Source organism: Protopterus annectens, chromosome 1.part1 (assembly GCF_019279795.1).
Source record: "Protopterus annectens isolate FY-2018-M chromosome 1.part1, PAN1.0, whole genome shotgun sequence".
Lineage (NCBI taxonomy): Eukaryota > Metazoa > Chordata > Ceratodontiformes > Protopteridae > Protopterus > Protopterus annectens.
This window is the reverse complement of record NC_056726.1, coordinates 1,091,722,932-1,091,750,596: the sequence shown is the minus strand read 5'-3', so window position 1 is coordinate 1,091,750,596 and position 27,665 is coordinate 1,091,722,932. Positions and strand designations below refer to the sequence as shown.

Genomic DNA, 27,665 nt, shown 5'->3' with positions numbered 1-27,665 from the left:
ACTAACAGTTTCTGGGTCTGCCCTAGGACTCTTAAAAGATACTTATGAACTTCAGGCACCCTGTAATATCTATCCGGTTTAACAGGAGCAGGAGGCAAAGAATCAGGATTAAGGAAGCCTCTGTAAAACATCTTCCACTACATCCAAAACAGGAGGTATAGCCAAAGGCCTATGCTGGGAAATAAAAATTCCCTAAGCCTTTTCCTGGAATCCGAGAAGTCCTGACCTTCCCACTTAAAATGCTCCCTCATGGAATGAAGAGTTTCTGAAAAAGAAAAATCCTCAGGAGGAGAAGCAGAAGGAGTAGAATCATCCACATCAGAATCAGAATAAGGAGAGTACTCCTGCAAGTCTAAGACTCTGAAACATCCGAAGCCTGCTCAAAACTCCCTAGCTCAGGCTCCACTCTAGGTCTCTTATCAGGAGGGGGCACAGTTCCAGAAGAACTAGGGGTGACACCAACTGAAGCTAAACCTGGCCTGCCTCTAGGAGAAGCCTTGGAAACAGAAGGAGAGGGCCTAACCACCCTAGGCAGGGAGGGGAGTATAGTAACCTGAGAAGCCCCATCACCCTGGCCTGCCTCCTGAGAGGCCACATCCTGCAATAACAAGGTCTCTCCCTGGGATCCCAAAGAAACCTCCGGTGGAACCACCGGCTCCACCGACACCTCTAAAGAACCCAGGCTTCACTGCTTTGTCCTTGCGCAACATCCGACGGCATTTTATAATTGCACCGCTTCCCAAAGACTAACCTGGCACAATCTAATCTCCTCTTTATAGCGCTTATTAAATCTAGCACAAGAGCGACACCCAACAACGTCGTGCTCAGGCCCTAAACAAGGAATACACAAAGTATGATAGTCTCTATGGTATCTGTTTCCCACAAGAATTACATTTATTCTCTTTTTCTGACATTAAACCACTGAGGCAAGAAAAACTAAAATATTCCCCTTGACTCGGTCTGAAACTCCGAAAAATTTCAGAACGCCAACCGTTCTTGCAATACTGCTTCTGCATCGGACCATGCGGCAAAAGACTGAGGATATGGCGTCTGTCACGCATTTTGTACCCTGACGTCCTGATGTCAGTCAAATGCGCCTTGACCGACGTCAGCCTTATACTTTGATATTCGGGCCGACCGAGGACAGCGGACTACCCAAATGTAAGGACTGCAGCAATGTGAGATGAAGAACATCAGCAGGATACTTAATCAGGAAAGCAGTCGCTTTTTTTCAGTTCTCTGTAGCCAGGAAGACTCAACAGGACCACGTGGAGCTGTGCCTGAGCAATATTCCAACATTCCAACATAGTCCAACATTTGTAGCAACGGATGCAGAGTGAACATTCTGAACTTTGGAATTACCAAGAAAGAGTTCAGAATGGACAGATCTAGGATAGGATGCCAAGTGCCTTCTTTTTTTGGGACTACGAAAAGTCTGGAATAGAAGCCCTGGTCTACCTGCTGAGCAGAAACTGATTCTATTGCCTCCAGGTGTAACAGAGACAAAATTTGCTTTTCTAATTCTGCCCTTCGGTTTGGAGGAGTGTCCGGGACTCCTCTGGGTACTGGAAAGGTGTGGAAAGAAAACCTGTGACCTAGGGATACAGTTCTGAGTATCCATTTGTCATCAGTGATGGTGGCCCAAACATTTGAAAAAAAGGCCAACCTTCCCTCTAAAGGATTCTCTGGGCAAGTAGGAACAGGCAGAAGTTGGACAGAGTCATTGAGAATGTTTGAGAAATTTGAGGTATCCACCTGCCCCTAGAAGATTTGTAATCTTTAGTCCTAGAGCGGTTGTCTGCTGGTATCAAGAAACATCCAACTCTTAGAAGGGTAATTCCTGCTGAAACGAGGAGGTTGAACTTGCAGAAAGTCTAACTGTTTGCATAGACTTGGCCTTATCCTCCATCTTTTTGAGCACTTCCTCTGGTTTGCTGCCAAAAAGACTGCCCTTATGTAAAGGTACATCTAAAAGCTTACACTTGACAGGCTCTGGAAGGGGTTGCTCCCCGAGCCAAGCATGCCTTTTGAGAAAAGATCCAGTAGCTGTAGCCCTGCAGGAGGCTTCTAGAATTTCAAAGCCACAATGTAAAGAATGTTTACTGACAAGACTGGCAGAATTCAACAAATCCTGCATATCCTTATTCTCTGCCAAAAGAGGCACACTTGCAATCTTTGACTTACTAGCCTCCAAGGTGTGCTGCTGACATTTACACATATGAAAAAGGCAATTAGTTGACCTAATAGCAAGAGTGGCAGAGGTATAAACTTTTTTACCCCACTAAGGAACAGAATTCTTGGTAACAGTGGCCTTAACTCCTTTAGGCCCTTGAGAAAACCTCTGGGTCAGCTAGCAGATTCCTAAAAAGAAACAAATGAGAATCAGGGACTCTATAGTACGGGTCAGGTTTCCTGGGAGCAGGAGGAACTGAATTTGGAGTCCAGGAATTTTCCAGAAAAACATAATCAACTACTTCCAACACTGGAGGAATAGCCAGAGACCTATGCTGAGGGAAATTCAAAAACTGCCTGATCCTTTTCTTAGATTGGGGATAATCCTGACTTTCCCATTTAAAATGCTCCCTGAGAGTATTTAAAGCATCACCAAAAGAGAAATCCTCTGGAGGAGGAGCAGAAGGAATGGATTTTCTGCATCTGAATCCGCAAAAGGAGAAAAAAACCTGAGAAACTTCCTCTTCATCAGCAGAAATGCTAGACGTATCAGAACTGGAATAAGGCAAAGCTTCAGGAGAGACATCCCTACCCCTTTTTGAAGGAGGAGGCTCTGAACCCCTAATAAGAGTCAAAAGGTCATCAGCCATTTTAACCATTTGAGAATGAGGGGAACGAGAGGAAACCGGAGCCCATTTCTTCACAGGCTTACGACTGGAAGATTTACCTGCAAGTCTGAAGGACTCCGGAGGCCTGGCAACCGCCATAGTGGCAGACGTTGTCGGTATGAGCTTGCTGTCCGAATGAAGAACAGAGGCCTCGGACACTGGAGCCAGGTGAAGAGGCAACAGGCGGAAGGTCCGAAAATGGAAGTCAGAGGCCTAAGGGACTCTGAAATGGTCTCAACTGAGGCCTGCAGTTGAAAATCCGCAGACTGCAGGGGCTACAAAGGCACCTCACTGGCTACCGCAGGACTGAATACCAACTTAACATCATCTGAAGACTTCACCTTCTGAGGCCTACCACAGTCCTTGTCCTAACACTTCTTAGGGGTATCTGAAGCTTGAAGATCAGCGGACGCCATACCGACAAACTTAGGCCACACTCCGAAATGCTTAGCTAATAGTTTAGCCTGACGAGGAATAGTACGCGGATTAAAGGAAGCACAGAGGTCACAATCAGGAACGTCGTGGTCCAGGCTTCAACAAATACAATAGGAATGAAAATCTCTATGGGGAATCTGCTTTCCACAGGCAAGACAATTATTGACTTTTTCTGACATTCGTTAAGTTAAGAAAAGAGGATCCTCAATGGGGTACTTAGCTGTAGCTGACTTCAACTTTGTAGTCGGAAACCAAAAAGGTAAACTGCTGACCGGCACTCGTGCAAAAATGCTTCTGCTTCGGGCTCCGCGGCAAGGAAGACAGAAGAAGTGACGTCGGCTGCCTCCTTTTGTATCAGACGTCCTTTACAACCGACGACAGCCGATATCATATTTACTTACCTTTGGTATTCTGGCTGATAGAGGGCTACCGGAAGCCAGATAACCCATTGGTTAGGACTGAAACAGTGAAACATGATGAATATTACTAAGCACTGTGGCTGAAGGGACAAGCCCTCTCAAAGTAGATGCAGACCACACCACCGTAACAGTCCGGTCCAATACTCCTGGTGCCGAAACAGGGTCTAGGAAAGGAGCTCGAGGAGTCTATGTTAAGGGACCTACCTTGTTTGCCTGAGACAGGGTAGGACCAAAAGGCATTCAAATTTGGACTTTAGCAAAGGCCCTCATAATGTGCTACAAAATCAAACTAAATGGAGAGACTCCTTACAGACCTTATGGACATAACAGACACAGAGGACAGTTGAGCCTCTAAATACCTAGAGAGTTCCTTCTCTGCAAAAAAGCTTCTGGATCTTTACCTTGGGGAAGGGTTTTGAATCTGAAACATTCCTGAGGGGAGGTTTGAAAAGAAGCCAGTTAAGGAATCCTTTGGTGGACAAGAATTAATCCTAGGTGGTGGTCGTGGGGCAGGGTGTGTGTGAGCTGACTAGGCTAACATGAAGATCTCCACCCTAGATACCAAAGGAGAGGAAGATTTACTGTCTGCTGAAGGATCAGTTTTTCTCTTTGTCATCCCTGCCTTGTCTACTCAGTTCCTGGAATGGAAGACTTCCCTTCAATATTAAATTTGTTACACCTCTAAGACAGTGTAGTAGCCAAAGGCTTTGCTAATGTCACAAGGCTCCTTAGGGTGCTCAAGCCCCCTGTACACTACACACAGCTTTTGAGTCTATGGGAAAGGACCTTGTAGCCAAACAAGCATTTCTGATAAGTCATTGTCCACGATGGAATAACTATACCAACAGCTAACAAAAGCAGCAAACAACATATGACATACAAAATACCTTGTACAAAGCAACTCTAACACAGATCAAAGAAATCATGTTTGCCTTCCCTTTTTATATAAATGGCTGCAGAAAGCATGAATAACCCTGGTTAGACCCAGAAACATATAAACAACTGCAGAGAGGTAAAACAAAACAAAACAAAACAAACTATTTATCAATCTACAAGTGCCTAAACAAAAACTTGCTCTCAGAAAAGAACTGCTATGGAGCCAAATAACTGGGTTTACTTGGCCAAAACCCACTCCCTCTAACTGCACTGCACATAACTGTGTGTATATCTACATATGTCTAAGCATGTGCACATATGTAAGTATATGCAAATACAAATATATATATATATATATATATATATATATATATATACATACACAAAAACACTATACGTACATATACACACACACACACACACACACACTTTATATATATATATATATATATATATATATATATATATATATATATATATATATATATTACACATACATACACACACACAATGTACACACACACACACACACACACACACACACACACACACACACACACACACACACACACACACACACACAGGTCTCCTTTTAAAGCTCAAAGTTTTAAAACGTTGATCTTATGGTCTCGACCATAAGAAATTAAAAATCTTGAAACTCAGAAATTTAGAAGAAAGAAGAAGAAAAAAAAGTACAGTTTTGTACCTACCATAAATGTAGATGTTTGAGGATCTACATTGCTGCAGTCATAACCTGTGGGTAGTCCGCTGTCCTCGATCGGCCCGAATACCAAAGAGCTGGGCTGGCGTCGGTCATTGTCGCCCAGAGTTGACGTCAGTACGTCGTAGTACATAAGCGCAAGACCGACGCCATATCCTCAGTCTTTCTTGCCCCAGATGTCAGAAGGCCTAAGAGTGAAAGAAGGCCAGAGCCAAAAAAGTAAAGGCCCAACAACTACCAGTGTGGAGAGAGGGATAAACCTAATAAAAAAACATAGTCAGATACCAACTATAGAGGGGAAGTAGGGAGGGATAATTGGACTGCAGCAATGTAGATCCTCGAACATCTACATTTATGGTAGGTACAAAACTGTACTATGTTCTTTGTCTCACATTGCTGCAGTCATAACCTGTGGGTAGAATCCCAAAGCAAAGGAAAAGGGAGGCTGGCAAACTAAAAAGCATTAGGAGCTGCTAACATGCCCTGTAAAACTGCAGTGGCAAACCCAGCCCTGGACTTGGAATAAAGAGGGAGATGGCAATGCTTAGTAAAAGTGTGTACTGAACTCCAAGTAGCTGCCTCCAAAATATCTTTAGTAGCTACACCCCTCAAAAAAGCAGTAGAAGTGGCAGTAGCCCTAGTAGAATGAGGTCTGATCCCAGCAGGAACATCCTTCCCATGATGAGAATAACAAAAAGCAATACAATGACCAATCCACTTTGAAATAGTCTGCTTTGAAACAGCTTTCCCTTGTGAACTCAAAGCAAAAGAAACAAATAACTGTTGAGTCTGTCTGAACTCCTTAGTTCTGCTCAAATAGTAACGTAACTGCCTGTGGATATCCGAAGAATGCAAGACTTTTTCCCCTTTATTTTGGGGATCAGCATAAAAAGTAGGCAAATGAATAGACTGGTTCAAGGCCACATTAGAAATCACTTTAGGCATAAAAGTAGGGTTAGTTCAAAGAAACTCTATCCTTATGAAATATCAAAAAGGGTTCAACTGCCATGAGTGCCTGCAATTCAGATACCCTCCTAGCAGAAGTAATGGCCAACAAAAAAGCAGTCTTCCAAGACAAAAACTTCAGTTCAGACGTAGCTGCAGGTTCAAAAGGAGGTAAAGTAAGTTTCTCCAAAACAAAATTGAGATCCCAGGAAGGAGTAGGAGCTCTACGTGGGGGTCTTATATTCTTTGCCCCTCTAAGAAATTGTTTGAACAAAGGATGAGAAAATAGAGGAGGGTCACAATCATAATGAGCAGAAATGGCTGCAGCATGAACCTTCACAGAAGAGAATGACAAACCCTTGTCCAGTAATTCAGTAAGATACTGTAGTGCAAAACTCAAATTAGGCACTGAAACATCAACACCCTTTGCAGTGCTCCAAAGAAAAAATCTCTTCCATTTATCAGCATAAACTTTTCTAGTGCTAGACCGCCCGGCTTCCAAAATGACATCTAAAACCTGTTGAGGAAGCTGAGACCCCACCGGCTCCATCACAGAATACGCCAGGCTGTCAGATGGAGGGACTGCACCTGAACATTGAGAAAATGATTGTTTGACTGGGACAACAAATGAGGAACCTGTGGCAGAAGTCAAGGAGGCTCCTGGATTAAACTCCTCAGCAGAGGATACCAATGCTGACGTGGCCAATCCGGTGCTATTAGAATCATGCAAGGCTTGTCCCGCCTGACTTTCAAGAGTACCTGGGGGAGAAGAGGCAGAGGAGGAAAAGCATAAACTTGAAGGTTGTTCCAACTGAAAGATAGAGCATCCACTTTCCAAGCATCTGGGTGGAACATCTTTGTGCAAAATTTTGGTAGCTGAAAATTCAGTGGAGAAGCAAACAGATCTATGTCTGGAGTTCCCAAAGCCACAGTCAACTGTTTGAAAACCTGAGGATCCAGTTTCCACTCGTGGGGATCCACAATTTGCCTGCTCAATACATCTGCTAGGGAGTTCTGTGCTCCTGGCAGAAACCGTGCTTGAAGATAGATTTGCAAACTCAGAGCAGTCTCCCACAAAATCATTGCTTGCCTGCAAAGAGGGTAGGAATGGGTTCCCCCCTGCTTGTTGATGTACCACATGACTGTTGTGTTGTCTGTTTGAATCAACACCTGTCCCGGCTGAAGTAGGTCCTTGAAGGCCATCAAAACAAATTGGACTGCTAACATCTCCTTCATGTTGATATGCAAATGTAGTATTTTGGGAGGCCACACGTTCTGTATCCATTTCCCATTGAAGTGTGCTCCCCAAGCCAAGTCCGAGGCATCCGTCGTTAAGATCTGACTTGCCTCTGGTCGGGTCACAGAGAGTCCCTTGTTTAGTTGACATTCCTGAGCTCACCACAATAATTCCTTCTGGATGCAAGGTATAATCCGAATGACAGTATCCAAACTGTGGCAGTGTTGAGTACACACTTTTGAGATACCATTGTAGCTTCCTCATATGCAGTTTGGCATTGGGAAGAACTAGAATGCAAGATGCCATGAACCCCAAGGCTTGAAGGACTGTCCTTGCAGTCAGCCTGGACATTACTGATAACTGCTGGAAGTATAGATGAAGAGTTCTTTGTTTGTCCGGGGTCAGAAATGCCATCTGAGAAGCTGTATTCAGTCTCACACCCAGAAAGCACATGTCCTGAAAGGGTGCTAGACTGGACTTTATTTCGTTCACAGAATACCCTAGGCACCTTAAAACTGCCATTACATACTGGAGGAGTTGAAGTAACTTGTCTTTGTTTTGAGCAAGAATCAGGCAATCGTCCAGATAAGGATACATTTGTATTCCTCTCTGTCTGAAAAAAGCAATCACAGGAGCCAGAACCTTTGTGAATACCCTGGGCGCAGTAGATAAACCAAAGGGCAATGCAGAGAACTGATAGTGAGAAGTACCAGCCCGAAATCTCAGGAATCTCCTGCAGCTGGGCCTGATAGGGATGTGAAGATAGGCCTCTGAGATCCAGGGTTACCATCCAGTGATCCTTGCCCAGCAGAGGCAGAAGTTGTTGTAATGTTAACATCTTGAACTTTGGAATGTCTAGGTAGGTATTTAGAATGGACAAATCCAGAATTGGCCTCCAAGTGTTTCCTTTCTAGGAATAGACGGGAATAAAAACCCTGGCCTACTTCTGACGGAGGGACCGCCTGAATTGCCCCCATCTGTAAAAGTAAAGAAATTTGCTCCTGAGCCTCCATCCTTTGCTGAGGAGGCACATCCGGCATGCCTTTGAAAGGAGGAAGAGTGTGAAAATAAAACTTGTACCCGTGATTTATTATATCCAACACCCATTTGTCCTGGGTGACCAAATGCCAATTTTGTTGAAAAAGTCCCAACTTTCCTCCTAGAGGAGCTGCCAGTAGAAGGGTCTGGCAGCAGAAGATACAGGTCATTGGGTCTGTTTACGAAAGGCTGACCCCTGCCCTCACCAGAAGACTGTGCAGGAGAAGTCCAAGTCCTAGGTCTGAAAGAACCCTGGCGTGAGCTCTGCCTCTACCACGCCTAGACCTGCCCTTAGACAGAGTATCGAAGAAGGAAAGACCATCCTCTAGCAGGCCAATTCCTACTAAACTTAGGGGGCTGCACCTGCAGAAAATCTTTGACCGTCTGCATAGACTTAGCCTTATCTTCCATCTTTTTCAAAACCGATTCCACAGGGGGACCAAAAAGCACTTCAGATTGAAGAGGAGCATCCAAAATCCGAGCCTTAACATGCTCTGACAAATTTTGATCCTTAAGCCAGGCATGCCTGCGAATAACTGAACCTGTAGCAGCCACCCTGGATGCAGCCTGAAGAGCATCGAAACCACACGGCAAAGAATGCTTGCCCACTTGATCTGATGCATGAACCAACTCCTGGAGCTCCCTACACTCTATACCCTCAGATAAAGCATCCACCTTAGATTTCAATTGACCTAACAAGAAATTCTGATACTTCAGCATATGAAATTGGCAATTCAAAGCTCTCATAGCTAACGTAGAGGAGGTGTATACTTTTTCCCCCATCTATCTAAAGCTCTAGAATCTTTATCCAAAGGAACTGGATTCTTAGCCACAGAAGCCCTAATACCCTTCGGACCTTGAGTAATGGTTTCCGGATCAGCTCTAGGGCTCTTGTACAAATACTTATGTGCTTCAGGAACTCTATAATATCCGTCTGGCTTAACAGGGGCAGGAGGTAAAGAATCAGGATTAAGGGAAGATTCAGAAAAAACATCCTGAACAACTTCTAAGACAGGAGGAATAGCCAAGGGCCTATGCTGAGGCAGAAACAAAAATTCCCTGAGCCTTTTCCGAGAGTCCGAACAATCCTGACCTTCCCACTTGAAATGCTCCCTCATGGAATGTAAAGTCTCAGAAAAAGAAAAATCCTCTGGTGGAGAAGCAGAAGGACAGGAGTCCTCTGCATCCGAATCCAAATAAGAAGGAAATTCCTGAATTTCTTCAGCTGAGGAATCAGTGAGGAATGATCCATCCCCTCTAAATCTGCCTCCACCCTAGGCCTCTTCTCTGGGGGGGGCATAGAACCCCTGATCAAAGTAATCAAGTCCTCAGCCATTTTTAACATATGCTTCTTAGGAACAGGGGCTGGAGAGCTAGAACTATGACCCAGGCCAACATGACCAGTTTTGGCCTTAGCATGGCCTTTAGCCACTGAAGAAGGCGGCCTAATAACCTTCTGTAAAGATGGAACTACAGACACCTGAGAAGCACCCTCAGCCGGGCCTAACTCCTGAGAGGTTAACTCCTGCAAAAGTAAAGGTTCCCCATGGAATTCAGCGAATCGGCGGGTCCACAGGTTCAACCGGAGGCTCTGTAGAACCGGCGTCCATAACGGACGACTCATCCGGTTTAGACTTCAAAGTTTTATCTTTACGCTTTTTAGCGGTAGTGGGCGTCGGAGGATCCGACGGCATGTTATAATTACACCTTTTCCCAAAAACAAGCCTGGCACAGTCTAATCTTCGTTTAATGGTGCGCTTGTTAAATCTAGCACAAAAGCGACACCCGACCACGTCGTGCTCAGGCCCTAAACAGGGAATACACAAAGAATGAAAATCCTTATGAGGTATCTGTTTCCCACAAGAAATGCAATTATTAACTTTTTCTGACATCCGGATAACTGAGGCAAGAAAAGCAAAGATTTCCCCAACGGGGTACTTAGCCCAATTTGATCTTCGGTCTGAAACTCGATAAATGAAAATTTCAGAACGCCGAACGGCACTTGCAAACGCTGCTTCTGCTTCGGACCACGCGGCAAGAAAGACTGGGGATATGGCGTCGGTCTTGCGCTTATGTACTACGACGTACTGACGTCAACTCTGGGCGACAATGACCGACGCCAGCCCAGCTCTTTGGTATTCGGGCCAATCGAGGACAGCGGACTACCGATCGAGGACAGCGGACTACCCACAGGGTATGACTGCAGCAATGTGAGACGAAGAACATCAGTATTTTTACGTTCTTGCGGGTGGGGGCAAGTCCCCTGCACCCCTACTCCCCCTGTCAATTAAATATACCAACTCCCAGATTACAATACAGTGAGGAAAATTGTAAATTTCTCGTTCTGTACTGTATGGCAATCTCCATTTAAACAGTTCAAAGTTTCAAAACTTCGATCTTATGGTCTGAGTTTTGAAACTTTGAGCTTTAAAAGTAGACCCATCCACACATACACACACATGCGTGCACGCACACACACAAACGTGTGCACACACACACACACACACACACACACACACACAACGTGTGCACACACACACAAACGTGTGCACACACACACACACAAACGTGCGCACACACACACACACAAACGTGCGCACACACACACACACAAACGTGCGCACACACACACACAAACGTGTGCACACACACAAACGTGTGCACACACACACACACACACACAAACGTGTGCACACACACACACACACACAAACGTGTGCACACACACACACACAAACGTGTGCACACACACACACAAACGTGTGCACACACACACACACAAACGTGTGCACACACACACACAAACGTGTGCACACACACACACAAACGTGTGCACACACACACAAACGTGTGCACACACACACACAAACGTGTGCACACACACACACAAACGTGTGCACACACACACACGCACACACTTATGCACACGCACAGACTTGACTGCTCCTCTCCATACTGTATACAGTGATTGCTTGTCTGTATTGTATAAGCATAATTACCTTACCATATACTGTACTATAGACACGTTTTTGTTTCTCTGCTTTCTTTTGCCTTCATTTTATTTTTCTCTGGGCTGAAACTGAAATTTGTCTTTTGCGATCAGTGCTCTATCCTGACTAACAAATTCAAATAAATAAATAAAATAAAAATTGTGTTGGCTGCGAATGGCTGCAAATGAGATTTGGGGAAAGTAGATATAGTGCATTGTGGGAGAGCTCCATTTGCAGACTGGCATAGTGACCAGACCCGCACTTGAAGTTGACAGAGACTTGATAATCCAAGACCCTCAGATGTTAGCTATACAAAAACTGAAAATCTATTTAAAGCACATTTAAATGAAAGTAAAGAAATAAACAGTAATGTCTCTGTTTATTAATAAAATAAATCTACATCAAAATGATTAGAAGTATTTAAGAGTATCAGTAAACAAGTCAGTAGTTAACCTATAAATTACCGTGCAAACTGCAATTAAACATGGAATATCATCACTATGTCTTTTTCTAGCTATACAAGCCCTAAATGTTACAGAAACTATACAGCAGACGTGTTAACATGCATGTGATTCTAAATGTTTTAGTGTTTTAAAACAGATGTATATTACAGAGTGAGTCACGTTTTATATCAATCTGATTATACAAACACATCAACTTCCTAATATAACTCAACAGGCATAAAAAGACACAATTCTGGTATACAGCTGGTCCAGAGACCACTTCTGGCAAACACTATAGTGTGAAGCAATGTTTTCATGAGTTTTAATTACTCCTGGCTCAGAAATTGGTTCCATTTATATCACAGTGTTAATATCCCATAAAATGTGAAGAAACTACAATGAAGAACATTTTCATGCAATTTTGCTTAACTGCACAAGCAGTTTTAGCATTTTCTAAATTACATTCTTTCATTCCCCTTTTATTTTTCCTCAATAATCTGTTCATGTGTAAGTTATCGGATCCTTTTCAACGGCTCTACAATTGGGCTCATCCTCTCTTCTGTTCCAGTTTAGTTATTCAGATCAACTTGGACATAATACTACTTAATGACTGGAGTCCAGTCTACTTGTCCAGAGAATTTGTACATATAATTAATGCGACTTTGGGAAAAGCCTTAAAGATCAAGTACAACTGGATTACTTATTGGCAACCGTCTGGGCCAGTTGTCGCTCTCACAGAACAACGATTCTGCTTCTAAAAATAGCAATGCCACTAAAATTCCCTTCAGTTTAATTCTATAACTTCGACTTTAAATATCAGTGCTCCTTCTTCAATGCTGCTAAATACCTGTGTGGAGGAAGGTCAACACACCTAGCATAGAGATGATGTGAGTTAACAGACATAATATGAGGTCAGGGCTGCAGCCGTTTGGAAGTGACCAACAGAAATGGAGGACAGAAAGAAAAACAAAATTAGGAATGGTCAACTAAGTAAACATTTAATGAATACTCAAAGCTGTGCTGCAATACTGCATTATGATTGCCTGTTGTAACACACTGTCACTTTGCTGTGTTGCAGCCTAAAATTTGACTGGTTAGCAGCTCAGGAAACAACACAAAAAAATAATAAAGAACCCCACCTTTGTTAACAGAACATGTAGTTTTGTAAGGGGACAGATACATGGGTATGTCGACATGAACTGGCAGTGACTTTTGCACTGTTTCAAAATACAGTACAGCAGTCAGAATCAGACACAGGAAATCCTCCAACCCCAACTACATGTCACGAGGGAATGCCTATCAACTACTCAGCCAGAAGGTTGAGAGAGATAGTTGCAACAATGAGGTTGCCCCTATAAGGAGAGCTACTAGCGAAAGGGAAACTTTTTAAAATAGGTGCTGATTCACCACTTTCCCCAGTACTTACATGGTTCTTACGTCTAGTCTGGTAGTGCTATTATGCAGATGTATTAGTCGATTTGTTTCAAAAAACGAAGATTAAAAAAATCACACAGACAAACCAATAATTAAAAACTACAAGACCTAGCCAATCTAGAGTTTTCATTGTGTGATACCTTAAACCTCCTGTAATAGATGCCACAGTGGTATATGCAAATAACCCCTAAAGACATCAAGCATTTTCAGCTACATGGATTCTGAATGTCCATGACTTTTTACTTTTTAGGTCTTTATGGATACATTCAGGCCATTAAAGTCAACCCCCACTAGATGAGTACATGCATGTTTCGGCTTTCTTATAACCACATCAGCACAGCATGCCCACAGACAGTGGGGGTTTGGTTTTAATGGCCTGAATGTATCCACAACACCAAAACAATTATACTGTAAATACATACTGAGTTTAAATATTAATCTAGTAAGCACGTAAGTGGTGTTACTTCTTACCTCTCCATCTTTGCCATCCCAAGGCTCTACTGTGTTAATTTTTGGGAATGCTCCTCCAGCTACTGGTGCTGTAGAACCTCGGCCAACAGAAAGTTCCCTGCAAAAAAAGAAACTACTACTTACCAAGTGCATTAACCACATTAGTACAGTTAAAACAAAACACACTACTTAAGGAATATTTAAAACTGCCCAGTCTTTCCAGCACACTTGGCAGCATGCATTTTCATCTCTTTAATATAAATATTTAACCTATGTACCCACCATATCAAAACAATCAGTGAAGGGATTCCCCTGGAGTGGATAACTATTTCCATCTTATCTTCTAGCTTCAATGCGGCCACTTTCTCTCATCTACCCCTGTATCTTGGAGTGTGAAAAGTACAGTTTTGTACTTACCATAAATGTAGATGTTCGAAGATCCACATTGCTGCAGTCCTTACATATGGGTAGTCCGCTGTCCTCGGTCGGCCCGAATACCAAAGTATTAGGCTGACGTCGGTCAAGGCGCCTTAAACTGACATCAGAACGTCAGGGTACAAAAGCGCATGACCGACGTCATATCCTCAGTCTTTTCTTGCCCCAGATGTCAGAAGGCCCTAACAAGAAAGGCCAAAGCCAAAAAACAGCAAAAAATAACCAACCACCCCTGCACTAACCATATTTACAATATGTACAACCCAAACCACACCACCACCTCTAACTACAGAGGGGAAGGAGGGAGGGTAAATTGGACTGCAGCAATGTGGATCTTCGAACATCTACATTTATGGTAGGTACAAAACTGTACTATGTTCTTCATCTCACATTGCTGCAGTCCTTACATATGGGTAGAATCCCAAAGCAAAGGTAAGGGAGGATGGCCAAACTAAAAAGCATTAGGAGCTGCCAAAATGCCCTGTAAAATTGCAGTGGCAAATCCAGCCCTAGATTTAGAGTAAAGTGGAAGGTGGTAATGCTTAGAGAAAGTATGCACTGAACTCCAAGTAGCTGCTTCCAAAATATCTTTAGTAGCCACCCCCCTTAAAAAAGCCGTAGAAGTGGCAGTAGCCCTAGTGGAATGAGGCCTAATCCCAGCTGGAATCTCCTTACCATGACGGGAATAACAGAAAGTAATACAAAAACCAATCCACTTAGAAATAGTTTGTTTTGAAACAGGTTTGCCCTGAGAACCCAAAGCAAAAGAAACAAACAACTGCTGAGACTGCCTGAACCCTTTAGTTCTGCTCAAATAATTTCGCAACTGTCTGTGTATATCCAAAGTGTGCAAAATCCTCTCCCCTTTATTTTGGGGGTTTGCATAAAAAGTAGGCAAATGAATAGCTTGGTTTAAAGCCACACTAGAAACCACTTTAGGCATAAAAGAAGGGTTAGTACGCAAAGACACCCTATCCTTGTGGAAAATTAAGAAAGGCTCAACCGCCATAAGGGCCTGTAATTCAGAAACCCTTCTCGCAGAGGTAATGGCCAACAAAAAAGCAGTCTTCCATGATAAATATTTTAACTCTGCAGTTGCTGCAGGCTCAAAAGGTTGTAGACTGAGTTTCTCCAACACAAAATTGAGATCCCAAGCAGGAGTAGGAGCTCTACGTGGGGGTCTTATATTCTTTGCCCCTCTAAGGAATTGCTTAAACAAAGGATGAGAAAATAATGGTGGGTCACAGTCATAGTGAGCAGAAATTGCTGCAGCATGAACCTTTATAGAGAAGGACAAACCTTTGTCCAATAACTCAGTAAGGTATTGAAGAGCAACACTTAAATTAGGTTTAGAAACATCAAAGTCCTTTGCTGTACTCCAAAATAAAAATCTCCTCCATTTATCTGCGTAAACTTTCCTTGTACTAGGCCTTCTGGCCTCCAAAATAACATTCAAAACTTGTTGTGGAAGCTGAGACCCTCCAGGGTTTAAAACAGAATATGCCAGGCTGTTAGATGTAGAGAGTGAAGTTTGACATTGAGTAAATGACTGTTCTCCTGAGACAGCAGGTGAGGAATCGAAGGCAACGGCCATGGAGGCTTCCGTACCAGACTTCTCAGTAATGGGTACCAGTGCTGTCGAGGCCAATCCGGAGCTATTAAAATCATGTTTGGCTTGTCCTGTCTGACCTTCAGGAGTACCTTTGGGAAGAGAGGCAAAGGTGGAAAGGCATACACGTGAAGATTGCTCCAATTGAATGAGAGAGCATCCACTTTCCAAGCTGTGGGATGAAACCTTTTTGTGCAAAACTTTGGCAGCTGGTAATTTAGTGGAGAAGCGAACAGATCTATGTCTGGAGTTCCCCATAACACTGTCAATTTCTGAAATACATGAGGATCCAATTTCCACTCGTGGGGATCCATAATTTGTCTGCTCAACACATCTGCTAAGGAGTTCTGTGCTCCTGGCAGAAACCTTGCCTGAAGATTTAGCTGTAAACTGAGAGCAGTCTCCCACAAAATCATTGCTTGTCTGCATAGAGGATATGAGTCGTCCCCTTGCTTGTTGATGTACCACATGACAGTTGTGTTGTCTGTTTGAATCAACACCTGCCCTGGAAGAAGTAAATCCTTGAAAGCTATCAATGCAAATTGGACTGCTAACATCTCCTTCAAGTTGATATGTAAATGTTGAAGTCTGGCAGGCCACGTGTCTTGTACCCATTTTCCATTTAGATGAGCTCCCAAGCTTTGTCTGAGGCATCTGTCGTTAGAATCTGACTCGCCTCTGGTCGGGTCACAGAGAGTCCCTTGTTTAGGTGACATTCCTGAGCCCACCACAAAAATTCCTTTTGAATGCAAGGTATTATCTGAATGACAGTGTCCATATCTTGGCAGTGCTGCGTCCATACATTTTGAGATACCATTGTAGCTTCCTCATATGCAGTTTGGCATTGGGAAGTACCAGAATACAAGATGCCATGAACCCCAAGGCTTGAAGGACTGTCCTTGCAGTCAGCCTGGACTGACGAGACAATTGGTGGAAGTAAAGAGAAAGATTCTTTTGTTTGTCCGGGGTCAAAAAGGCCATCTGGGATGCTGTATTCAGTCTCACACCCAGAAAGCACATGTCCTGAGAGGGTACTAGACTGGACTTTATTTCGTTCACAGAATACCCCAGGCATCTTAACACTGCCATCACATACTGTAAATGATGAAGAAGTTCGTCCTTTCCTTGGGCCAGAATCAGGCAATCGTCCAAATAAGGATAGATTTGTATTCCTCTTAGCCTGAAGAAAGCTACCACTGGAGCCAGAACCTTCGTGAACACTCTGGGCGCAGTAGATAAGCCAAAGGGCAATGAAAAGTCCCAGCCCGAAAACTCAGATACTTCCTGCAACTGAGCCTGATAGGAACATGAAGGTAAGCCTCCTTGAGATCCAGAGTCACCATCCAGTGATCTTTGCCCAGCAGAGGTAAAAGCTGATGTAACGTCAACATTTTGAACTTGGGAATGTCCAGATATGTGTTGAGGGTAGATAAATCCAAAATTGGTCTCCACGTGTTCCCTTTCTTTGGTACTAGAAACAGGCGAGAATAAAATCCTAGGCCCACTTCTGGCAGAGGGACCGGTTGTATGGCCCCTAACTGAAGTAGTAGAGAAATTTGTTTGTGAGCCTCTAGTCTTTGCTGAGGAGGAACGTCTGGCATGCCTTTGAAAGGAGGCAAGGTATGGAAATAAAACTTGTAACCTTGGTGTATGATATCCAATACCCATTTGTCTTGGGTAATCAAAATCCAATTTTCCTTTGAAGAGTGCCAACCTTCCTCCCAAAGGTGCTGCCAGGCAAGAAGGATCTGGCAGCTGAAAAAGTAGGTCATTGGGCCTGTTTACGAAAGGACTGGCCCCTGCCCTCACCCGAAGATTGTGCAGGTGAACTCCCTGTTCTAGATCTGAAAGAACTCTGAGCTCTGCCCCTACCACGTCTAGATCTACCCCTAGACTGAGAATCATAAGAAGGATACGTCCACCCCTTAGCAGGCCAATTCCTACTAAACTTCGGAGGCTGAACTTGCAAAAAATCTTTAACAGCCTGCATAGACTTAGCCTTGTCTTCCATTTTCTTCAAGACTGACTCCACAGGTGAACCAAACAACACATCAGACTGCAAAGGAGCATCCAAAATCCTTGTCTTAACAAGGTCAGATAAATTCTGATCCTTCAGCCAGGCGTGCCTGCGAAGAACTGAACCAGTGGCAGCCACCCTAGACGAGGCCTGCACAGCATCAAAACCACATTGTAATGAATGCTTACCCACCTGTTCAGAGACATGCACCAAATTTTGCAATTCTTTACACTCAATGCCTTCCGCCAGAGCATCCACCTTAGACTTCAATTGAGAAAGAAGAAAGTTTTGATATTTCAACATATGAAACTGGCAATTCAAAGCCCTCATAGCTAAGGTAGAGGATGTATAGACCTTCTTTCCCCATCTATCCAAAGCTCTGGCCTCTTTATCTAGAGGAACCGGATTTTTTACAACAGAGGCCTTGACACCCTTAGGTCCCTGACTAATAGTTTCTGGGTCCGCCCTAGGACTCTTATAAAGATATTTATGAGCCTCAGGCACCCTGTAATACCTATCCGGTTTAACAGGCGGGAGGCAGAGAATCAGGATTAAGTGAAGCCTCTGAAAACACATCTTCCACAACATCCAGAACAGGGGGTATAGCCAAGGGCCTATGTTGGGGTAAAAGCAAAATTCCCTAAGCCTTTTCCGAGAATCAGAGAAGTCCTGACCTTCCCACTTAAAATGTTCCCTCATAAAATGAAGTGTCTCTGAAAAGAAAAATCCTCTGGAGGAGAAGCAGAAGGAGTGGAATCATCTGCATCAGAATCAGAATAAGGAGAGTACTCCTGCAAGTCTTCAGCCAAGACTCTGAAACATCCGAAGCCTGCTCAAAACTTCCCAACTCTGGCTCCACCCTAGGCCTCTTATCAGGAGGGCGCAAAGGACCTCTAATCAGAGTAATCAAATCTTCTGCCATTTTAAGCATGTGCTTCTTAGGCACAGACCCTGCTGAACTAGGAGTGACACCAACAGAAGCTAAACCTGGCCTGCCTCTGGGAGAAGCCTTGGAAACAGAAGGAGAGGATCTAACCACCCTAGGAAGGGAGGGAGTACAGTAACCTGAGAAGCCCCTTCAGCCTGACCTGCCTCTTGAGAGGCCACATCCTGCAAATTCAAAGTCTCCCCCTGAGACTCCAGAGAAGTCTGCAGCGGAACCACCGGTTCCACTGAAGCCTCTAAAGAACCGGCGTCCGGGACGACTCATCTTGCCTGGGTTTAACTGTTTTGTCTTTGCGCTTCTTGAAGAAGCGGGCCGGAGAGTCCGACAGCATATTATAATTGCACCGCCATCGAAGACCAGCCTAGCACAATCTAACCTTCGCAATAGTGCGCTTATTGAACCTAGCACAAAAGTGACACCCAACAACGTCGTGCTCAGGCCCCAAACAAGGAATGCACAAAGAATGATAATCCTATGCGGTATCTGTTTCCCACAAGAAATACAGTTATTCACTTTTTCTGACATCCGGTAATACACTGAGGCAAGAAAAACCAAAATATTCCCTACTTAGCCAACTTGGATTCGGTCTGAAACTCCGAACTCGAAAAATTTCAGAACGCCGAACGGCACTTGCAACGCTGCTTCTGCATCGGACCATGCGGCAAAAAAGACTGAGGATATGACGTCGGTCATGCGCTTTTGTACCCTGACGTTCTGATGTCAGTTTAAGGCGCCTTGACCGACGTCAGCCTAATACTTTGGTATTCGGGCCGACCGAGGACAGCTTGACTACCCATATGTAAGGACTGCAGCAATGTGAGATGAAGAACATCTCTATAGCATTATACCCTCCTGGATTAAAGTGTAATCAGTTCCTGTGCTTCTCCAATTTGATGCCCCACCACTGACAAAGCACACATACAAAAAATACAAGGATATATAAACTTATACGGGACTCCCATCAGCTTGACTGAAACATCAACTTGACATACACAAATGGCAGAAAGGTAATAAACCACAGACCCTCATAACCCCATGTGTCTGCTGAATAAAAGCTACTTTGCTATACACAGTCTACTGGGTGTGGACAACACAATCTAAATACTGCATGCCTGGTCTCCTGTCTACATCACCATTCACTTCTAGGCCTTCTTACCTCACCAAATCGTCTAACAGTCTAGTTGTTAGTCAATGCCAGGTCATCTGGGTTAATGCTGGGGCTTCATCCTTTTGTGTACTATTGACAGCAGGGTACCTACGATATAGGAGCATATCTAAGCTGTAGATGACTCTAACCTTTGATTGCAACTGTGGCTATAAGAAAATGGAGCTTAATGGACTGACTCTGCAATAATTATGACAACTTAAGAGGAAACACTGACTGTTCCAAAGCAACACCAATCATCCCTGCAAAAGACTTGCTATGCCTTCCTACATATTGTGGACTAAAACTCAAAGATCCTGCGAGATGAGGTGTTAAGTATAAGAAATACATTTTCCAACATGTAAATTTTAGCACCACTGAAATCAGCAAGTTTCAAAGAGGGACAATCAAGTCGGTCAATCTAAGTTTAAATCATTCAAGACAGGTAGAGATGAAGAACCCTCCAGAAAATGCTTATGCTAGGTCACGATCCCATCATCCATAAGGCCACAATGAGTAAGAACAGCTAATACATGCACCCTGAATATGGAATAGCTTGAGGTCAAAAACATTTCACAGTCATAAGTTCACTGTCCTGTTGAACACTACCCAAACCCTTCCAGAAGGTACAGCAGATAAAAGGGGTCTAATATTAGAAGACCGAAGATGCATTCTTTCGAATGTGTCTTGGTCGAACATAAAAGGCTGAAAACGCAAAACATCGAAGCAGCTGATAAGCGAATTCTTTCCCTGGGAAAGAATTTGCTTGGCCGCTTCGGTACTTTGCTGTTTTCAGCAGTGTAGTGTGGTCTCAGAGCTGGTATATTTAAGTCGGGGGGTGGGGCAAAGCCCCTCACTTAATATGTTGGAACAGCGATTTTTTTCCAAAGGGGGAAAAAAAAAATCGCTGTTCTGACACTTCGACATTGTAAGCTTTCTCTTACATAGGGTCGATTAATCACTGTTCACTTTTTTAAGCTTTCGGTGATCTAATACAGACCCAATAAAAGTACCTACAACAAAAGTAATGGCCTATTAAAAGTACTGGCCCTGCAACTAGCCAAGGACAGTTTCCTGCACCACCAGGACCCAAAAGCCTAGAAACACACCTTTCATATCCCATCAGAGATGTCTAGTTTTGGTCTTTTATCTTAAATTTTGAGTTGAAGTATGGAATCAGGCCTCCCACACACACACCCATATTTTGTCTAAGAGTGAAAAACAAATCCACATCAAACTCTCTTACTCTGCTGCACTAAGGAGATGAGGCAGAAAAAGTACAGTGGTGTACACTTACCATAAATGTAGATGTTCAAGTGTACTCACTGTTGCAGTCATCACCTATGGGTTATCCTTGCTGTGGAAGCCCTCGGTCAGCCCGAATACCAGAGTCAATGTTTTTATGCGTCAGCTGCTGTCGCTTGTAGACTGATGTCAGGTTCTCAGTGCTATAAAGCAAGGCAGTTAACATCATTACATCAGTTTTTCCCGCCCTAACCAGTCAGAAGCCAAAGGAGATATGGCAAAGTGGTCCAGGTAGTTGCAAACCACCCTAAGAAGCTTATGTCTCCCTAAGGAAAGAGGATAAAGGGGGGAGGAGGGAGGGAAACCAGTACTGCAACAGTGAATACACTTTAACATCTACATTTATGGCAAGTGTACACAACTGTACTATATTCTTTGTATTTCACTGTTGCAGTCAACACCTGTGGGAGGATTCGCAAAGCTGAGGAGAGGGGTGGAAGGATCAGTTAGAGACCTAAGCATGGGTAAGTAAGCCCTGCAGAACTGCAGGGGCAAACCCTGCCCTAACCTTAGAAAAAAGAGGTAGGTGGGTAATGCTTTGTAAAGGTATGGACAGAGGTCCAGGTGGCAGCTTCCAAGATGTCCCTGGTTTGAACTCCTCTGAGGAATGCTGTGGAAGTGGAGGCTGCCCTAGTGGAATGGGTACGAATAAACTTAGGGGGTGGTTTACCATGTAATTTGTAGCAGAAATTGATACAGTGTGATATCCATTTGGAAATGGTTTGCTTGGAAATGGGCTTCCCCTCTGCCCCTGGGGCAAAGCTGACAAAAAGCTGGTCCGTTTTCCTGAAAGGTCTAGTACGGTCCAGGTAGTATTTGAGCTGTCTGTGCACATCTAGTGAGTGCAGAATACTTTCCCCCTTGTTTTGAGGGTTAGGGAAGAAGGTGGGCAAATGAATGGCCTGGTTGAGAGTCACATTAGATACCACCTTGGGCATAAAGGAGGGGTTAGTCCTACAGAAGACCCTGTCTGCTTGGAAAATGATAAAGGGCTCAATGGCCATCAGTGGCTGAAGTTTTGAAACCCTTCTGGCTGAGGTGACAGCTAGTAAGAAAGCAGTCTTCCAGGAGAGGTATTTCAGTTCTGCTGAAGCAGCAGGTTCAAAGGGTGGTAAGGTTAGTTTTTCCAAAACATAATTCAGGTCCCAGGCTGGTGTGGGTGGCCTTCTGGGAGGTCTGATATTAGAAGCCCCTCTGAGGAATTGTTTAATCAAAGGATGTGAGAACAGGGGCTCATCTGTATCGAAATGAGCGGAAATGGTTGAGGCGTGGATTTTAACAGAAGAGAAAGTCCAGGATAAGAGGGACATAAGGTTTTGAGGAACTGGCCCCTCTGGATTGGCTCCAGGAGCAGAATCTTTTCCACTGCCCTGCGTAAGATTTTCTGGTGCTGGGCCTTCTGGCCTCTGTGATAATGTCTAGGACCTGTTTGCTTAACAGTTGCCCCTTGCTTGCCTTTAGAGTATTAACCATGCTGACAGTTTGAGAGTCTGCAAGTCTGGGTGCAGCACACCCCTCCGCTTGAGTCAAGAGGTCTAGGATCAGGGGAAGCTGCCTGGGAGGCTGTGCTGTCAGGCTGCTCAACAAGGGGTACCAATGCTGTCTGGGCCAATCTGGAGCAATGAGGATGGCCTTTGGTCCCCCCTCCCTTATCCTGATCATTACCTTGGGAATAAGAGGCAAAAGAGGGAATGTGTACACAGAGGGAGGTCCAGGGGAAGGTCAAGGCATCCACCTTCCACTCCAGGTAGTGGTACTCCCTGGTACAGAATTTCATTAGTTTGGGGTTGAGGTGCGAAGCAAAGAGATCCACCTCCGTATTTCCCCACTCCTGAGTGACTTGCAAAAAGATCTTTCTGTGGAGCTGCCATTCGTGGGGGGTCCAATAAGTTTCTGCTTAAGTGGTCTGCCAAGGGTGTTGTTGATCCCTTCTAGGTATTGGGCTATTAGGTGTAATCCCATGGAGGAGGCAGTCAGCCAGAGATTCATGGCTAGCCTACACAGATGGTAAGATGGAGTCCCTCCCTGTTTGTTGACGTACACATTACTGTGGTGTTGCCTGTTTTGATAAGGAGCACCGCTTGGCCTGAGATGGGGTTGGAAGGATGTCAGAGCCTTTTGTACTGCCATCATTTCCTTCTGGTTGATGTGTAAGGGAAGGTGCTGGGCATCCCAAAGACCTTGGGTGCAACTGCCTGCTAGGTGAGCGCCCCAAGCAATGTCTGAGGTGTCGGTGGTGATGGTCTGCCCAGCAGGGCAGAAAATGAAGGGGAGACCCTTGTTCTTGGCACAGGCAGAGTGCCCACCAGAGAAACCTGGCCCTTATACCAGGGATCAGAGGGAGAGAGGTCTCTAGAGGCTGTGAGTGTTGACACCAAAGGTTCTTTAGATACCACTTAAACTTTCTAATGTGAAGCCTGGCCAGAGGAATTAGAAGGATGCAAGATGTCATATATTCCAAGGCTTGTAGGAACTTCCTCACTGTAAGGTGACTTTTGGATGCCATCTGGGTAAACAGAGAGGATTGGAAGCTCTGCTTTTCTGGGGATAGGAAGGCCATTTGGGATGCTGTGTGCAGCAGTGCTCCCAAGAAAATGATCCTCCTGGAGAGTGTCTGCTTTGATTTCTTCTCATTGATGGTGAACCCTAAGGAAGTTAGGATTGTTTTGACAAAGCGGAGGTGCTGGGGCAGCTTTTCTTTGCACTCTGCCTGGCAGTCATCCAGATAAGGGTAAATCTGTATATTTCTCTGTCTGCAAAATGCTATGGCCAGGCTAAACATTTGGTGATTACCCTGGGAGCAGTAGATAAGCCAAAGGGAAGCACAGAGAACTGAAAGTGTTGTGCACCTGCTCTGAAGCACAGGAATTTCCTGCAAGATTCCCTTATGGGGATTTGGAGGTAGGCATCGTTTAGGTCTTGGGTCACTAACCAGGCATTTTTTGTAAGCATACGCAGCAGCTGCTGAAAAGTTAGCATTCTGAATTTGGGGACCACCAGGGAGGTGTTCAGAATGGATAGTTCCAGGATGGGGTGCCAAGAGCCCTCCTTTCTGGGAACAAAAAACAGCCTGGAATAAAAGCCTTTGCCTGTTTGTTCTAGAGGAACAAGTTCTACCCCCCTCCCCCTGGGATATGTGAGTTTGGACTTGTTTTAATGCCTCTGCCCACTGATTTGGAAGCAAGTCTGGGTACCCTCTGGGAATTGGGAGTTCATTGAAAGAGAATTTGTATCCCTGAAAAATTATCTTTAAGACCCATTAGTCCTTTGTTAGACAGCAAATTTTCTTTGCAGTGGGACAGCCTTCCTCCTAGATTTTGGTGGGTGAAAGGAGAGCAGAGGGGGGAGTGGGAGTAATTTGAGAATTTCTGCCATAGAAGGATAGCTTAGAACTCCCTGCCTTTACGGTGGAGGTGGTCCACTGTTTGGTTCTCTGCTGTTCCTAGGACAGGGGCCTGGGTCATCTGTCCCTGCAGGGATTACCTTTGCCTTTGTCTGCTAGGTGCAGGAAAAGGCCAATGCTTAGAGGGAAATTCCTGCTGAATCTAGGAGGTTGAACCTGAAAGAAATCTTTTACTGTTTGCATTGATTTTGCTTAGTCTTCCATCTTTTTAAGCACCTCTTCTGCTGTTTCTCCAAACAAGCTTTCTTTACCCAAGGGCGCATCAATTTAGACTTGACATGATCAGGGAGAGGTTGTTCCTTCAACCATGCATGTATCCTAATGACAGATCCTGACACTGCTGCCCTGCTTGAGGTTTCTAGGGCGTCATATCCACAGTGTAGAGAGTGTTTTGCCACTTGACAAGTAGAGTGCAGTAAATCTGCTAACTCTTTAAAATTGGCAGTCAGGAAAGGTAGAAATCTTTTGCTTTAATAGTTCCAAAGTGTGTTGTTGATATTTTAACATATGGAACTAACAGCTGAGTGCCCCGACAGCCAAGATTGCAGAGATGTAAACCTTTTTACCCAATCTGTCCAGAGCTCTGGCATCCTTGTCAGAAGAAGGATTCTTTGCAGAACTAGCCCTAGCTCCTTTAGGTCCCTGTGTAATGGCCTCTGGGTCTGCAGCAGGATTTCTGTACAGGTATTTGAGATAATCTGGAATACCTGTCTGGTTTACTGGGAGCAGGTGGGTGGGCGTCAGGGGCTAAGCTGGATTCATGGAAAACATCATCCACCACTTCTAAGATAGGGGAGGATGGCCAGGGGTCTGTGCTGAGGTAGGTCTAGAAACTCTTAGCCTTTTCTTAGACTGAGGGAAGTCCTGAGATTCCCAGTGGAAATGTTCCCTGAGGGTGTGAAGGGTTTCCCCAAAGGAAAGATCTTCTGGTGGGGAGGCTGAAGGAATAGCTTCCTCTGCATCTGATTCCTCATAAGCAGTCAGAAGTTGTTCCTCTTCAAAATCTGAATAATCAGATACCTCAGAATCCTGATCAGTCATTAGTTCAGGAGAAGGGTGCCTTTTCCTTTAGAAGTTGTGGCCTGACTGCCCCTGATGAGATAAGATCCTCCACCATCTTAAAGCATTTGGGCTTGGGGTGGTGGAGCAGGAATAAGATGGTGGCTAGAGGCAGATTTTCTAGGAGTGGTCTGGCTTCTAGGTCTAAGACTATACATCTGTCTGAGAGAAATGGTAGTCAGATGAGAAGACATCAGTTTTTGTCCAGAATCGGTAGTGCGAAAGGCCTACTCTGAAGCCAGTGCCCGTGTCGTGGCTCCAGACCCAACCGAGGCACAGACAATCAAAGGCTCAAAAGACTAAGAAGATTCCTGCGGTATACTGGACTCCAAAAGGGTCTTGGTAGAGGCCTGCGTAGATATCGTACTGGGCATCAGGGGCTGCGAAAGCACCTCACTGAATTCTGGAGAACTGACAACCTGCTTAGCTGTAGAGTTGCTGGAAGGCTTAGCCTTGTGTGGTCTGTCTCTGTCCTTATTTCTACGTTTTTTCAGAATGTCTACGGATTGTTGGCTGACTGACACCATTTGTGAAGACGGAGGATGAAAACACCAATCTATAATAAGAGTTCTACGATGAATAGTTCTTGCTTTAAAGAGGGCATAGAACCGGCAACGGGGACGACTTGGTCTGGGCATAAACAAGTGACACAGTATGAACAGAAGTCTCGATGTGGGATCTGATTTCCACAGGCGAGACGGTTGTTAACTTTTTCGGACATCAGTTAATGCAAGAAAAAAGGATCCCCAATGAGGTATTTAGCTTTAGACGTTTTCAGCTGTAATCCAAGCTCTGGTACTGATCGACACACTTGCAAACTGCTTCTGCCACGAGCTCCACGGCAAGAAAGACTGATGTAATGGCATCAGCTGCCTTGCTTTATAGCACTGACGACCTGATGTCAGTCCACAAGCGACAGCACCTGACGCAGAAAAACATTGATCCTGGTATTCAGGCCAGCTGAGGGCTACTACACCAGGGTTAACCCACAGGCGATGACTGCAACAGTGGAACACGAAGAAAGTACAGTTGTGTACACTTACCATAAATGTAGATGTTCGAGTGTATTCACTGTTGCAGTCATTACATTTGGGTAATCCTGCTGGCAGGTTGCCCTCAGCAAGCCTGAATTCCAAAGTCCTGGGTCCTGCATCGGCTGCTGTTGCCCCCTCCCTGAAGTCAGGCTGTCAGGGGTATAAAAGCAGCAGCTGACGCCATTTTCTTCAGTCTTTCTTGCCATGCGGTGCCCAAAGCAGAAGCAGTTTGCAAGCGCCGGTCGGCCGACTCCTGAGATTTTCGTATTTGAGTTTCAGATCTGAAGTCATCAATAAAGCTAAGTACCCCATTGGGGAAACTTTTTTTCTTGCTCCAGACATGCAGCCAACGCCATTTTCTTTAGTTTTTCCTGCCCCACATGTCAGGTGCCCCCCCAAAATGGGGAGCAAAAAAGAAAAAAAAAAAAATATTATATATATATATATATATATATATATATAAATGCAATTGAATTGTAACAAACTTTGCCTTCATCTAAAAGCAAATACATCACAAAGGCTGTAGAATATAGTGAAGGAAAGAGAAGTTCTAGAAAAAAAGGGGATGGCGGGTGGGTAGCCCGAACTGCAACAGTGAATACACTCAAACATCTACATTTATGGTAAGTGTACACAACTGTACTATGTTCTTTGTGTTTCACTGTTGCAGTCATTACATTTGGGTAGAATCCCAAAGCTATGGATGGGAGGCTGGAACTAAATAGCATTAGGAGCGGCTATAAGGCCCTGCAGAACTGCAGTGGCAAAGCCTGCCCTAGACTGAAAGAGAAGCAAGTGATAATGCCTTGTAAAAGTATGAACAGAGCTCCAAGTAGCAGCTTCTAGAATGTCTTTGGTTGGCACCCCTCTGAGAAAAGCTGCTGA

At 44.4% G+C, this 27,665-nt stretch overlaps 1 protein-coding gene across 1 annotated transcript in view; it reads right to left on the bottom strand.

Annotated features, from left to right (window-relative positions):
- Nucleotides 1-27,665, bottom strand: part of PDIA6 (protein disulfide isomerase family A member 6) — a 512,967-nt gene that overhangs the window by 91,632 nt on the left and 393,670 nt on the right. The window contains exon 12 of the mRNA XM_044080139.1: nt 13,850-13,946. Coding sequence (XP_043936074.1) covers nt 13,850-13,946 — 97 coding nt within the window. The remainder of the gene's footprint in view (nt 1-13,849; nt 13,947-27,665) is intronic.